The sequence below is a fragment of the Manacus vitellinus genome, unplaced genomic scaffold (assembly GCF_001715985.3).
Source record: "Manacus vitellinus isolate BGI_N305 unplaced genomic scaffold, ASM171598v3 scaffold_22_pilon, whole genome shotgun sequence".
Classification (NCBI taxonomy): domain Eukaryota; kingdom Metazoa; phylum Chordata; class Aves; order Passeriformes; family Pipridae; genus Manacus; species Manacus vitellinus.
The window spans coordinates 10,732,784-10,748,880 of record NW_021939632.1 but is presented as its reverse complement, the minus strand read 5'-3'; the positions used below and the strand labels follow the sequence as shown (position 1 = coordinate 10,748,880).

Genomic DNA, 16,097 nt, shown 5'->3' with positions numbered 1-16,097 from the left:
GAGCACAAGCAAGGTACAGATGTGATAATAGAGCCTTTACTAATTCCAGGCACTCTTATATAATCATGTGTCCTATTTCCACTCTTGTAAACAAATGAGAATATAGTCCTTATATTCGGTCAGAATTACAGTAAGAGCACATCAGCATTTTAAGTAACATGAAAACAAGTAAGGATAGATGTAGGTACTTTGCAATCCATGTACCTTATAAAAAAATATTGAGGGCTATATGTGAAGGAAATGTCATATTTATAGCCAGTACTAGATTAGAATTTCATTAGCAATAGAGTTATTTTTAAAATATAGATCTTTTTTACTATTAACAAGTAGTATAAATAAAATATTTTTAACTACCCTCTTAACATACCACACTGAAACATTAATGTTAATTTATTTTTCTACATTTATCAAATTCTAAATATGTGTTCTGATTTTTCAGGGCCTTTCAATCATATCAAGTCCAGTCTGTTGGGATCCACATCAGATTCAAATCTCAACAAATACAGTACAATCAACAAAATTCCTCAACTCACACTGAATTTTTCAGATATCAAAAGTGAAAAAAAATCTTCATCTCCTCCTTCTTCAGAGAAAGCAATTATTGCACCTAAGGTGAAAGATCGAACGCACAACGTAACAGAGAAGGTTACCCAGGTAAGGTAATACACATTATTTTAGTTCATTTTCAATTTTGTGGAGCTCATTATCAATTTATTCAATAGATTGTTACTCTTTCCATGAATGATTTGACTATCTCCAAGATAATTTGAAGGCTATGAGCCATTAATTAATTTACCTTCAATTCGCTTGCACGAGGTAGTTTACAGAATTAGATGATACTGCTAAGAAACAAAACTTTTCAGGTCTCTTTTTTTTAATGGAAAAGAAAGCATGGTATACACCAAGTGCCCCAAATAATCCCATTAATTTCAGTGATTACTGTCATTCATAAATTTTAGTTTCATTCTTAATTTTTCTCAGCATTATGAATTGCTGATTAGTGTAAGGCACAACATGATAAAAAATGGTAAGTGATTGTGCCACTGGTCTAAGCGTCATAATTACATCTTGCAATTTATCATCTAGTTCTTTGGCTTTTCATAATGCTTTTTCTTGTGGATGTCTTTTCCATACATTTTTTGACATCAAAAAGGCTGTCAAAATGAAAAGCAGATACCTTTGGACTGGATGTACGGTATATTCTGTCAGACTTGTGAATGAGGTTTAAAATTGAAACAAAGCTGAAAATAATTCAAGATAGCATACTCCTTCACTGTAAGACAAATAGTGCTTGACTTCAGTGCCCTCTGAAGTAAACAGAATTTTTCAGCTAAATTCAGTATAATTATTACATTTGTGTTATAGTCTCATTTGGAGATTGACTAGGACAGGCTACCAATGTGCAACATACTGGGAAAAAAATCAAGAGATGATAGTATCCCAAATAACTTTTACAATGTTAGTAAGCAGAGAGTCGGCCCTTAAATGCCCATACACTGACAGAGGTTAGAAGTGCTTTGTATCAGAATGCCAATAGATATTCCATAAGAATATCTATTACCAAGAGTAGCTTTTTACTTAGAATCATAGAATGATAGAGTTGTTTAGGTTGGAAAAGACCTTTAAGATCCTCGAGTCCGACCATTAACCCGGCACTGAGAAGTCCACCTCTAAACTAGTCCCTAACTGCAGACCTGCCTTCTATAGACCAGACTGCAGCTTCTCTACATTGGTGCTGTGCCAGATATTGTCCATTCTCCTACTCCCTTTGACAGATATATAAAGAAATGTATTGTACACCCTCCTAGAGAAATAAAGGTTCTATCAGTTCTATTTTGAGATCAGTTAGTACCTAAAAAGTAATTGTATTTTTATCTTTCATATATTTAGTTGTTGATAGCTAACTTGAATCTGCAACCATTGTCCTTTCTTCTCTGGTCAATTGTGAAAGATTTAATCTCTTCTGGATCCATTTTGATATGTTTTAAATTATTCATAGTAGTTATACATAGAAATCTTTTCACAGCTAATATAGCAAAAAAGTCAGGTCATATAAAAATTACCAGTTTTTATGAGTTATGTAAGCGTGAGGCAAGCTAGATTTTTTGATTTATTTTTTTTTTTAATTCTGACTGGATAACTGGTGCCAGGGTGCTGAGTTTCTGTGTACTAGTGACACTGTTATGGGGGGTGAGGCAGGAATTTTTTAAAAAAATATGTGCTTATTCTCCAAATAATTTAGATATTATGAAAAATCCCATGGAAATGCCTTGGATCAGCTAAACTTTCCGGGAAAATTGATAGCAACTAAACACAAAATTAAATTTGAAGTGCTCTATAAAATCTTTATACTTTGCAAAAGCCTTCCAATTTAATTTGACATTGGTTTATGTCCTTTTCTAGAATGATCTCAACCGATTTGCAGAGCACAATTTGCATAGCAAAGTTTGATGACATATCACTCATTATAATTGGAAATAATTCCCTGCAGCTGGTGCTTTTTCTCTTATTACATTCACTTATCAAAGTTTTTAGTTGCTGCTGCATCCTAAACTCTAGAGTTAGGTACAGAGAGAAACTCCCAGGAGGTATAAATAAATGTCGGTCTATAATATTACAATGGTAAAAGATCGAGTTAACTAGTTATTCAAGAATTATATTAGAAATAGACAGTTAGAAAATTAAAGTGGCTAGTTTTAGCCCTGTTTATGTTTTTTCAGTATGTTTCATAAGAGTCAGCACTTTGAAAGTTCCACTGTATGTCTGCCTATAAATTTCTTTGCAAATCTTTTCATAGGCCAGAGATCCATTTTGTATCTGCAGAATAGTGCAAAAGTGGTTTTGGAAGGTTTGAGTATAGTGTTGAGATAGAATATGGTAGAAGCGTTAGATGAGATATGCTCATGAGTATAAAGTGGCCATGGTAAGTTTAAAGATCACCCTTAATCAGTCATGACATTCTGAAACAATCCTCTAATAAAAGAAGTAAGGACAGGAATTCTAAATGTTGTTAAAAAGAGAGTGAAAAAATGTCGTAATGGGATAGATAACATGTACGCTTCTGGGATTGCAGGATTTGATGACAAGGAAGGCTACTTCCAGATGTATATTGCACCATTCAAACATCCATCCATCCATCTCTCCCTTTGTAATCCTTATTATCTTTCTCCCTTTTCTCAGTCTTGCTGAGAAATTTGGTCCTGCTGTTATAACCTGACATTTTCACTATGGTGGCTCCTCACTGTGCTACTCAAAATACAGGGACATGGATTCTATTATGCACCATAGTAAGATATCAGAGAGCTTCCCTGTTGGATCACTGCACTCTGAATTCTCTCTCATGCATCGATAATATCAAACCAAGTATCGGTATCACAAGATATAACAAGTTCTTTCCAGAGATAACACCTGTATGACTTCTATAATATCCACAAGCTTAAGAGGTAATTCACGTCATGAAGACAGTGAAAAAGGAAGGAAGGGATAACACATAGATATCTTCAAAGGGTAGAGAAAGAATAATGAGAAAAAGTAAATAAAAAAGTCATGGTCACTGTGTTTAGAGGAAGTTATGCACTTTAAGAAAGCACTGAAAGAGGAGTGAAATAATTTAGTAGAAATATTTTAGTGCAATAAATTAGTAGAAGACAGAAAAATAAAGTTTAGAAAATAATTTGAGAAGGAAAAGAAGATATTGTGGGACAGTGGTTCATACTTTGAGTGAAAAATATAAACTTTGAAATTCAGGTGGAGAAAATAAGATTTCAGTACAGAATTTAATAAATAGATACATAAAATCCATAACATCTTATCTTTTAAATAATACAAATAAATGAATGTCTTCAAGAAGAGCTGTGTTATAAATTCTGCTGCAAAGAACCTTTCAATACTGTCTTACTACTTAGCAAGAATGTCCAGGACATTATGGAGAGATGGAAATTACCTTAAAATATAGCTTGCAGTGAAGTGCTGCACATGTGATGGTCCTGAATAAGTAGATTCTCTGATCGCTTTGCCTGGTTTTTCACCTGGGGCTTCACTGATCACAACTCCTTGTATAATGAATGCCTGTTTCTCCATAACATTGAGAAACACTCAGAGAAATAGCCCAGCAGTAGCTTCTTATTGATAAGTTGGCATTGTTATATTCCACTGCATATATTTGTCACTAAATTAAATTTACATTTCCATTCCACTTTACTAAAAATTTTAGATTCTTAATGTTTCTCATCTAATTTCCAGATGTGCTAAACTCACTGTCTTCTAGAGGAGTCTCACTTTACTTTTTTCCATTACTCTTTTTTTTTTTTTTTGACAGTCTGTTCAGGGGTGCAGTCCGATTTCTGCACTCGTCTGCACTGACAGGTTCAGTCGGGGTCCTGGCACTGATTGTTAGAAAGAGACAAGTCTTCCTAGAGGCACAAAAGGTAGACTTTTATTAAAGAAAGCAGTAGGGCAAAAATTTGACATCTGTCCCTTAGCATTTTTTATGAATTCATAAAGGTGACGTCTGGCCTTAAAATTGCAGTGTGCAAAAGCGCAACAGTAACTGATTTTATCTTCTGTTTGAATACTGATTTATTGCAAAGCTTCTTACACATCCAGTTCCCACTGATGTATGGCTCTAAAGTTGTGAGCAGCATGAAGACTAGTGTAGTCAGTATCTATGCTTGTTTTTAAAGAAAAGAGAGAATTCCTGAATACCTCTAATCTAACACTGCCAACAAACAATAACTGTCCCAGTTAATAAAAGGGTAAATTACTGGTCTCTTTACTGTGTTGTTTAAGAAAAACTGTTTTGTTTCTCTGGATCACTAGTATCCAGAGATTTATCCCTTGAAATTCATCAGTCTGATGGGATATAGCATGTGGTTGAAAGACTTTATACGTATCCGTTGTTTACGATTTGTCTCAATAACTGAATTACAGGAAGGTAAAACTCTCTGATCTTTAAAGTTCTTGCAAATAATACTGTTCAAAACAGTTTCATTATCTATCCACCTGGAGGAAATATATATACCCAAACTGGTCATATGGCCGATGAAATAATAAGTATGTACCTTGACAGGATACACAGAAAAGTATGATCTGTTTTGCAGACATGCTGAACACCCACAAATCTTCTGAAAATAGAGCTGTCAGTGAAGGGAGGGTGTGGGGGGGTCACATATGAAGCGATAGACCTTGCAGTGTCACTGTGTGTTTCTGTAATCTGGCCACACTCCATTCAGTTCCCCAAAAGATTAAGAAATAAGTAGCAGTATCCCCACAAGGCCAATAAAGCTGTTGATATAAAAAGAACTATTGTATGATCATGACTTCAAACTGACCTTCAGGTTTTCAGGCTGAAAGATGACTAGCAGCATTGAGAACAGAGAGGGGCAACATAAGACCTAAAAATAAACTCAGTTATTGATCTATACGTTTTCAGCAGTCTGATTCAGCTGACACACTGCACTGTTTACATCATGCAATAACTCACATACACACAACATTTCGAGGCTGTTCATTTTGGAACACAAGCTGACATGAAGCAGAAAATTCTGAATTAAGGGAAAACAATTTTAATGTCTTCCAATTACACAGTAAGGCATTGCATATAATAATGAAATTGGGGAGTAAGCAGAGCCAACATTTCCTTGTTACTGTATGGAAAGTTCAAATTTCCTCTATAGTGACAATCTTCTTTTTCCTATTATTTGTCAATTGACAGTTTATTCAGGAATTATTCCTTTTCTCTACAATAATACTTAGCAGCCTAATGCAATAAAATTTCATATTTAATTGTCATTATATAATTAGACTTTGTAATTAATATAGATGTAATATAGAAATAGTATAAATGTGTTTAGTTTCATTGTCATTTAGAACTTGTGACACACTGTGTGTGAAAAGAAGAAAAACAGAGAAATCATGGTAAAACTAATAAAAATACCCTGATCTCATGGTAGCTATTTAAACCTGTGCAAAGTGTCACCAAAACTGGAGAGTAGTATCTTTTGCACCAGAGTAAGTAGCTATACAAAGTGCATGGAAGCAGAAAACAGAGCCTACTGTTTTGTTCAGTTTCAGAAGAAAACATAGTATTTTCATTGTAATTACTTCTGTTGCACCAAGTAATAAGTTTCACAACAACTGTGAAAGATAAAATATTCCTTCCTTAGAGTAGAGTCTCTTCTTTTTGTGACAGCTGAATGGGCTAAGGCATCTGAACTGCTACAGTGTTTTGAGAAGATTTCACAACATATGGTAGAAATGGAGCAGTCGGAAAGCCCAGCTGCTTTGAAGCATGTAACCTGGATGTATCCTTAATTAGTCCATGTCCTTCCCCCAAGATCTACTCTTCTGAAAAATGGATTACCTGATTTTGCTGAGTTGGGAAAAAGTATCCAGTATCTTCTATGAATTACCCTTTTGAGTAATCAATGTTTTGTGTGATCTCTTTGTTGTTACTGCCTTGATGCTAACATGGAATGAAGCATACGACTCTTTTTAATAATAGATCATTAACCAAAGTAACGCTCCTCTTTTGATGCTAATAAGTGGGGAAAAACAGGCAGACACAGGCTTTCAGACTGCATTGTAATTTGTTCTGCAAATAATTTGTTAAAAGTGTTGAGAGTGTAAGAACTGATGCCCTATAATGCAAGTAAAACTGATTGAAACCAAGGTGTCGGCAGCATTTGGATAAGTCTCATTTCTCTAGACTAGAGCTATAAACCCCCAAACTCCCACTTCCTGGTGGATTGACCTTGGAAGTTTCTAAACTTAGTAGGTTACTCTGCTGAAACCAACAGTTTTGACACCTACCAGAACAGTCTCACCATGAACTGCAAGAAGCCAAGCCCCACCGAGATCCAGAGAACTGTGAGAATCCTCTGATCCATTTGATATGCACAGTCTGAAATAATACCTTTCCCACATGCAGTTATAGTTGCCTTAAAACAGCTACAAAAGAAGTCACAGTCCCTCTTTCAAGTAACCTTAGAAACATGCAAAAATATAATGTGAAAGAGACCTCTAGAGGCCATCTAGCCCAACCTCCTACACAAAACAGCACAACTTCAAAGTTACATCAGAGTCTGGTGGTTACCATGTTAGCTCAGGAAACAGTTCCTATGTTTAGGTCAGCATAAGGATATGTTTTCTCAGAGAAAATCAGCCAGCGATAGACAGCAATATCAGCTGGCATGTGGAAAGACAGAGGGAAGAGGGCAAAAAGTTCAAGATGTCATGGGTCAAAAGAGCTGCCCTTTTTCAAGACCACTGCTTGTGTACCTGACATTTAGGACAATCGTTTAGAAAGGGGCGGTCCTGCTTGTAATTCCAGAGTGTTTTGACTGTTACTTATCTTACATAAATGTTCATCTGTTAAAAAATCCACAAATATAACCCAGGGCACCATGGACTCAGACTCAAGACTCCCTTCCTCCCTGTCTAATGCCCTTACCCTCAAATGGTTTGGATTCTGAACTCGGTTCTAGTGCCAGGTACCTCACGTGTACATACTCTAGTACCAATGTTGGATTCAGCCACAAAATACCATAAGCTGGACAACCAATGTTTAGCATTTACCTGAAATTATATATATTAAGAGTCATTTTCATCAGACAAAAAAGGCAAGTATGTTCAGCTAACAATTTAATAATATTTTATCTTTTAATGTAATACTAGTGAATACACAAACTGAGAAACTGGTGGGTAATTTGAAAGATGAACATTTACAAGGAAATTTGTACTTTCCCACACATCACTAATGAGAGACATTAATGAATAAACTAAATTTTAAAGAGCAAAAAGTTCCTGCAATTCACAGGTAGTATGGGGGCAACTATAAAGCAGTTATCTTCTAACACTTAAGGTGGCCTTAAGCATATGAAAGAGAAATAGCTGCAAGGCTATTTTCTTTTGACTTGGGCAGGGGAGAGGAGAAAAGCATGTGAATTGGTTGGGTTTGATGTGTTGGCAAGTGAGGAAAATATTTTCTGGTTAGTGTTTGATAGGATTTAAGATTTTTTTCATAGTAGTAGAAATAGTAAGAAATAGCAAGAAATAGCAAAGACCATTAACCCCAATCAGCATAGTGTGTTGTTTGATGAATTCTGAATGCCCTCAAAATTAATAAGATAAATGAGAAAGTCATTGTCCTTATCTATTACCTGTCACATGTTAGAACTCGGATGACACTTTCAGCTTGTAACTGGTAATGGGATCAATAGAGAAGAGCCAACCTAGAATAGTTTAGAGATAAAGCTTTGGAAAAAAAAAAATAGGAGGAACACTCCATAAATTGTATTGAAATAACAATAAAATCACAGTAAAGGAAAAATCAGGAACCAGATGTATGAATCAAAAACCAAGGGGTCATTGAATTCCAAATACTTTGTTTATGACAGAGAGTGTTAATAAGTGTGGGGACATGTATTTTCAAAGCATTTATTGAGCTTTATGGGTGGTATGGGTGTTACTGAACACAAAATTAATGAGCATGGCACAAAAAAAATTTCTAGGAGGTATTTACTAAAAGTGGCTAGTTCAGGCCATCTAAAGTGCAGAAATATACTATAAAATAAAAATCTATCTGTAATAAAATACCTAAATTGTATTATTATTTAGTTGATATTTATAGTACATAGAAAGCTGAGAGTTTCTTCTTCTTCTTGATATCAGGGTGGACTTGTATTAGATTTATCTTAGGTAAGTCTGGTTTTCCTTGACAGTTGAATAAATCTTTTACTGTAGCACATGGTGAAATTGTGTTTAAGGTACTTTGGGTGTGTTTTCAGGCATAAGTTTTTTTATTTAAAGAGTTACCAATTTTACATTAAGGCAGTATCTTTTTAATTATGGAAATTGCAGTAATTGCTCCTCATTTAATATCTTAGAAGCTGGCATAAGAAGGTATGTTCTGCTTCAAACAGTCTGTTGAGTATACTACTAATAATAAATGAAGAATGTTTATTAAATGGGAAGAAAAGTTCTTTTTTTCACAGCTTTGCATTTTTTCCTAATCTCAGTATCCATCTTTGAATATGTTCCACTTTCTAAATGAATCCTAGTAATTACGCAGAAATCTACTTTCTTTTGAAATAAAAGAACTCCTATGTGGTATGGGCTCACATCTCTACCAATTTTTTCTATTCAGAAAAGTTTAGTTTCACTGGGTTTGTAGGTGGGTTAAGAATGAAAAACTAAAACCAAAGGAGAGTGGCATCTTTTGCTGCAGCTTAGTCTCTAATGCTGTTAGTTGCTGGGTTTGGAAGTGAGCAAAAAATTCCTGTGGTTCATGGTCATTCTGCAGAACATTCAGAGGCTAGCTCATTTATTTTGATGAATTTTGTTAGGAGAGGATGCAGACTGCAGCCTCCTTCCAGGTTTTCAAACAAAGATTAAAAAATAAGTTTTGTATAGGATAGTAATTTCCAGATACATTATGTTGTCTATTTTCTCTCTTCCTTACATCTACAATATCAAGCAAGCAAAGGAAACTGCAGTTTACACAGTGTGAAAAATTATTCAATACATCTAGAAAACTACGAACATTAAGAACATTAAAGCTTACGGGCTTCAATCCTAGGCATTTTTCCACTGGAGTGAGCTTTTGATGCCTGCAATAGTACCAAAAAGATTTCCATGTCTTTCTGGTTGTCATGATTTAACCCCAGCTGGCAACTAAGTACTATACAGCAGCTTGCTCAGGTCCTTCCTGTCCTCTCAGTGGGATGGCAGGGAGAATCAGGAGAAAAAAAAGTAAAACTTGTAGGGCAAGATAAGAACAGCTTCATAACTGAAACAAAATAAAATAATATAATAGTAATAATAATAGTGATACTAATAGCAATTGTAATTTAAAGGAGAGGGAGAGGGTGAGGGAGAGAAAATGAGCAAAAGAGAGAGTAAGAAGACCCAAGAAAAATGAGTATTTTACAATACAATTGCTTGCTGACTGATGCCAAGCCTGTTCCTGAGCTGTGATCAGCTAATAATGCCCCTAATAATCTTCCTAATAATGCCCCTCAGTTTATATAGTGGACATGGCATTCTATGTTATGGAATATCCCTTTGTCCAGATTATGTCAGCTCTCCTGGCCATGCTCCCTTGCAGCTTTCTGTGCTCCTACTCTTTAGCAGAGCCTGGGAAACTGAAAAGTCCATGACAGGGTGAGCACCACTTAGCAACCAATATGTCTGCGTGTTGTCAGCATTATCCTCATAGTAAATCCAAAACAGAGCACTGTGCCAGTTACTAAGAAGAAAATTAAGTCTCTCCCAGCCAGAACCATGACACTGATTAAATCCTTAAATAAAACATCCTGTTGTCTCCTAAGCACATCTCACATAACGCAGGCAATGTAGAGCTCCCAAGGAGTTAGTTTTGTCTCACTGATTCTTTGCTATTTTTGTTTTGTTAGAGTACCAGAGTAGGTAATGCAGAATCACCACGAAGGTCATACCATCTTGCCACAATTCCTCAAAACCAAAATATGTTTTTAGATCATAAAAAAGGGTCTAATGTTAGATCCAGCTACTGGTTGAGGACAGGCAAGTCTGTCTACCTGTTCTCTATGGTCACAACTCCACTCTTTTTCTCTGCCGAACCACTAAGAATTGAATGGATGGCCCTAGAAATCTGGATCATATTTTTATAGGTTGATTTTGCTAATGAAATTTAATTTGTATCATCACATTGTGTGTACATGTGTGTGCAATCTGTTCCATCTACCTTTGTCAAATGGCTTTTGGTTAAAATATTGCTGACCAGAGTTGATAGAAGTTTGGGTAATGCACCAAACTTTCCTACAAGTGATGTTGAGAGAGGAACCTGGGAAACCTGGGCAGAACACTAAGACTAAATGTCTAGTTTAAGTGAATCGGGTTGGAATATGCTCAGTAGGCACAAACACGGAGAGCCATAAGGGAGATGGACATTTCTAAATTAAGCTTTTCTCCTTCTACCTAAGCAGTTTCAACCGCAGTTCACATGTTTTTAAACACTAAGGGGTCTAATTACACAATGTGGATTTTCTAGAAACTAAAGTTTGCTTATTTTGCTTATTATGGAAAAAAAATATTTACCATGAAACTGAAGGTTAAACTTCAATATGAATGTATGCATAAGGAACTTTTCTTCCTTTCCTCTTTACTCCTGACAGTTATGTCAGTAGGTACTGTAATCATAGAACGAAACTATGGATGTAGCTGCTTCATTTTCACTCCATGCACTTCAGAAATTCTTACAGTTTTTATGCTTTTCTTTATCTGCATCAAAATATTTGACAGCTACCAAACCAGTCTAAATGGATAATAATGAAAGATACTTTTTTCATAAATACTGTGAGGAAGAGGAGATAACATCAAGCACAAAATCTACTTGTTTTGTTGCCGTGCCATGAACAGATAACAGAAAATATCTTTTAGGTGACCAAAAACCACACAATAATCTAAGACCTTATTAAAAATGTAACCCTTGATGTTTCATTATCATGCATATAAATGTTTGTTAGCATCTTAGTGTTGTCAGAAGTGCATTCACCAGAATTTTGAAGGATAACATTTTCTCTCTTCTGAAAAAACATCGCTTAGTGAATATTAAAGAAAAGGGTTACACAACTTTTAATACATATTCTTTCATTAACATTTGCTAAAAAAAGTCAGTTTTTAATGTCTTCTTTGATAAACTTTATATCACTAATTTGAGGTTTAAAGTTTAGTAAAACACTGTCAGTAAATCCATATGCTTTTAAGTGTTACTCTGATGATGCATTGCCCACAAATATGAAAGTGATTATATACTGAAAGGCAGGAAGAGGCTCCTGAGGTTTAAGATCTGTATACCATTTCTTAATATTTTCATGGAAAATAATGAGTGGAAAATTAAAATATAAAAATGCTTTCTCTTTTTTAGCTTCTAGGTTCATGAAAAAAATTATAGATTAGAGATAGTGAGTTTTCTAAATTATTGCATATATTCAAGTTTGGTGAAGTAGTTTTATTTGATGGTAATATCCAATAAATACTATTTCCATGAAATCTGCACATTTTTACTGAAGAAATACGAGAAAAAGGCTGTTCTACTACTTAATTTCAGGACATACATAAACTTCCTTCATCATTTGAAGATTTTGGGTTACTTTGTAAGTAAATATGTTTAGCTGAATAGATTTATGTAATTATTTGATAACTTTATAAAAGTTTTGCACTTCATGGCTTCAGTCCTGTAAGGCTCTCAGCAGTCCCTGTAAGTCCCATTGCTCTCAAACAAACTTCGTCTAGTGACAGACTGACATCTGGAAAAAAAAAATTAAAATACGCTCAAATAAGCTTAAAATATGGTCAGATAAGCTTTGATTTTTTTCAGGTCCTGCCATTAAAAACAAAATTTCTGTTTCAGTGTCTACCTAAAATTAAAAAAAAGGAAAAAAACAACAACAACAACAAAAAATGCATTGTGCTGTTTCTGACCCTGAAAACAAAGAAATATTTAGCCCATTGTTTAAATAAGAAGTTTATATCCTCTTCTCTGTGAAGTCTCAAATGGGAAACATATAGGACAGGCAAGGACAAGTCATATTTTCACACGGCACCAAATTTTCTGTAACAAAAAATTAGCTTAAAAAATATGGAGGTCATTAAGACACTATGTTATAAAACCTTGTTGTTATACTTCAAATTGTCTCATAGAGAATGTTTTAGCATTCAGCATTATATACAGTCATACTACATTATTTTAAAGCGCTTAATAAAGACAAAAGAATAAAACAAGAAGACAAGTATTTACTTTCCCATTCAGAAGATGTTCCTCAACAGCTGTACTTTGAAAGATATGTAAAAATATTTTTTACATGGAAAAATGCCTTTTAATGCTGATATATGACAGCAGTATGTAATGCTGTGTTTGCCGGGTGCACTAAATCAAAAGCACTTCAGCTTTCTTTCAGTCCTGATGAAATCTTGTTAGTTGTTCATGTCTGCATGAGGAAGACAATCATCAAGATGACTGAAATATGAGTCTATTATAGTCTTTCAGGGAATTAGGTAATGCCTACTATCAGAAAGTCAATGTTGGTTTAATTTCTATTTGTTCACTAGTACTCGTGTAATATTTATTTTTGATTCTTTTTAGATTCAGAGATCTCTGTAGAGGTCTCACAGTAACAGTACAAATAGAGAAGAAAAGGGAAGAGATGTACTTGCTAGTTATAGCTTGGTAGCTTCAATAGAACTAATACACAGGAGAAAATAGCACCAGGAGAGGTTACATACTATAAAGAGTTCTATAAAATCTATTACAATAATTTTAAAGCTGAAGTAACACTGCCTCATTTTTTGAGCACGTTGTGATTCAGATCTAAGGTCTATGGTCATGACAAAAAGAGTTAATCATTACAGAAATATGGCTTTAGCTTCTGTGTCTGATTAATGTTTCTCATTTCATTTTCCAAGATTTTCCTTTTCAATGCTTATTGGTCTTATTGATAAAGATCTGAAAATTAGTTCAAAACTACCAGTTAAAAGGAAGAGACTGTACTCTTGGGCTGGCAGTGTTTATTCTGCATCATGAGCTGTATTAAAGAGTAAACAGGAATAGTAACTTAGCTTTACTTGCACCTAGGAGATTCTACCTTCCTTGATTTCCTAGTCACCACCAACAAACTTGTTTAACTCCTGTTCAGAGTTAAAAATCCTACTGGAAAAAGAAATACTAAACTAAATAGCTTTTCATGTTTTGTGAAAATACTTACAGGTCATTGAGATTAACCTAGCCTAATAATCAATAGAAACCACCTATAAAAATTAGAAGGATATGAATGTTCTCATGTTACCACTTGTCTATGTTCTTTGAGTAAACAGAACATGCTTTACAGTCCATAATGTAGTCACCTTCCACTTTTACAATCAGATAACAAGTATGGATGATTTTTGCTTTCTGAGTCAATCTTGAAGTGTATTTGGATTAGATCTGAAAATTCAAATGTTCTTACAAATTCCTTCCCTTACTTTTCATTGTCTACAATAATGCCCACAATATAATCATCCTGGTTCTGTTTCTTTTTTTATATATTCATGTGAATTTCATATCTTGGCGCTGAATACACTTTACACAATCAGAAATTTTAAAGTTTCTTCGATCACATGATAAAGATAGTCAAGTCTCTTAGCATATACAGAGCTGATTTGTTTCTAGATTTGCTACAGTTTTTCTGACTTAAAGACACAGGAATGATTAGCCACTCACCTCTCAGGGCTGTACATCTGCCATGGGACTGAGTCCAGCAAGATACTGGCAAAATAATATTTTTTCATGTCATATAGTATTTCCCATAAATAAATATTTCAGCATTGTATTTGGACTGGTAGCCTCTTCTGTAGTTCTACAAGGATGTTTTATAGGTGAGATAAATGTTTATTTTAAAGTCCCCAAGTATTTTGGGACTGTATTTATAGCTTGAACTTTATTAAATGTTTATGAAATTCTCTTAACATGAAAGGTGCTATGCAAGAGCCAACCTTGTTAGCACAAGCTTCACTTCAGTTCATCAGTTGCAAAAGCAGCAGTATTTAGTACTGAATATAACTACATCATTTAAATATACAGTTCATATGAGGTACACTTGCTCATGAGAAATAACAAAGTACCTTTCTGAAAATCTAATTTATTAAGCTTTGCACCCACCAAACTTCCACATCTACTTTTCATAAAGATATACTCAGTATCCATCTATCTTGAATGATCTATGATCTATCATATGATTTTATGATCTTAAAACTCTTGGGTTTCCCCCAAGCCTATGTACCTCTTTTGGTATTTTGTCACCTGTAAACACTGCCCTTTGTTCAAATTTTCTGGATGTGCAGTGGTTCTGTCCATGATGAAAGGTGTCAACTAGATTGTGAATATGTTACGTATTGGTTTTGCGAGTGTACAATAGTCACCTATCTGCTCTCTGATTGAAAATATACAGGAAAAATATATTGTGAATTCTGAGCAGAAGTGAAAAAGTTCCAATATTTTCTGAATTATTTGCATATAGAATTTGGTCCATACAATCACAATATGCTCATGGAATGAGTTCAGTGCTTCTTGAATGCATCGGGCATGCTTTCTGGTTGTTTTCCACGTCCGTGTGCTCAATAGTCACTAGAAGAGCCATGGTCCAGCATACGATAACCCTACCCCACACTTGCTCTCATACAGTGCTAGGATAGCCAGGAAACCATACTCTAAATCCATGCAGTGGTTTGACAGAAGTACTTCTTTAACAATTCATGGTGGCATTCATCATTTATGATTTCTCTTATGATTTATTAATACACTATTATGCATCTTTGGTTTTTACTGTGTGTATTTGCATTCTTTAATAAATTGAGACTGAAAATGCCTCAGAACAAAATTTATGAATATACATGTGATACACAGCAGTATGACTCTCTCAGACTCTTGAAACTGTACAGTTTCAATAGCAGAATCACAGAATAATAGAATGGTTTGGTTTGGAAGGGACCCTAAAGATCATCTCGTTCCAATCTCTCTGACATGGACTGGGCTGCCTTCCACTAAATAAGGTTGCTCAGTGCCCCATCCAACCTGGCCTTGAACATTCTGACAGGGATGAGGCTTCCACAACTTCTTTGGGCAACCAGTTCCAGTGTCTCACCACCCTCACAAAGAATTTCATCCTAATATCTAATCTAAACCTGCCCTCTGTCAGTTTAAAGTCATTGCCCCTTGTCCTCTGACTTTCTTTAGGCCCTTTGTGGGTACTGGAAGGTGCTTATAAGGTCTCCCTGGAGCCTTCCCTTTTCCAGGCTGAACAACCTTAACTCAACCCATGTTCATTAAGAGAGGTGTTCCAGCTCCCTACTCATCTTTGTGGCCTCCTTTGGACTCACTCCAACAGGTCCACATCCTTCTTATGCAGGTGGCCCCAAAGCTGGATGCAGCACTTCAGGTGGGGTCTCATGAAAGTGGAGTAGAGAGGAAAAAATCACCTTTCTCGACCTGCTGGTCACACTTTGTTTGGTGCAGGAGAAGAGGACAAATATTTGTGTGAATTAATCTTAAAAAAAAAATCAACTAAATTTAGAAAAGTAAGAAT

At 35.0% G+C, this 16,097-nt stretch overlaps 1 protein-coding gene across 2 annotated transcripts in view; it reads left to right on the top strand.

The window, feature by feature from the left end:
- KCNH7 (potassium voltage-gated channel subfamily H member 7) overlaps positions 1 to 16,097 on the top strand; it is a 220,409-nt gene that overhangs the window by 151,931 nt on the left and 52,381 nt on the right. For both annotated transcript variants that reach the window (XM_018072521.3, XM_018072520.3), the window contains one exon: positions 440 to 654. In XM_018072521.3, the coding sequence (XP_017928010.2) occupies positions 440 to 654 (215 nt within the window). The remainder of the gene's footprint in view (positions 1 to 439; positions 655 to 16,097) is intronic.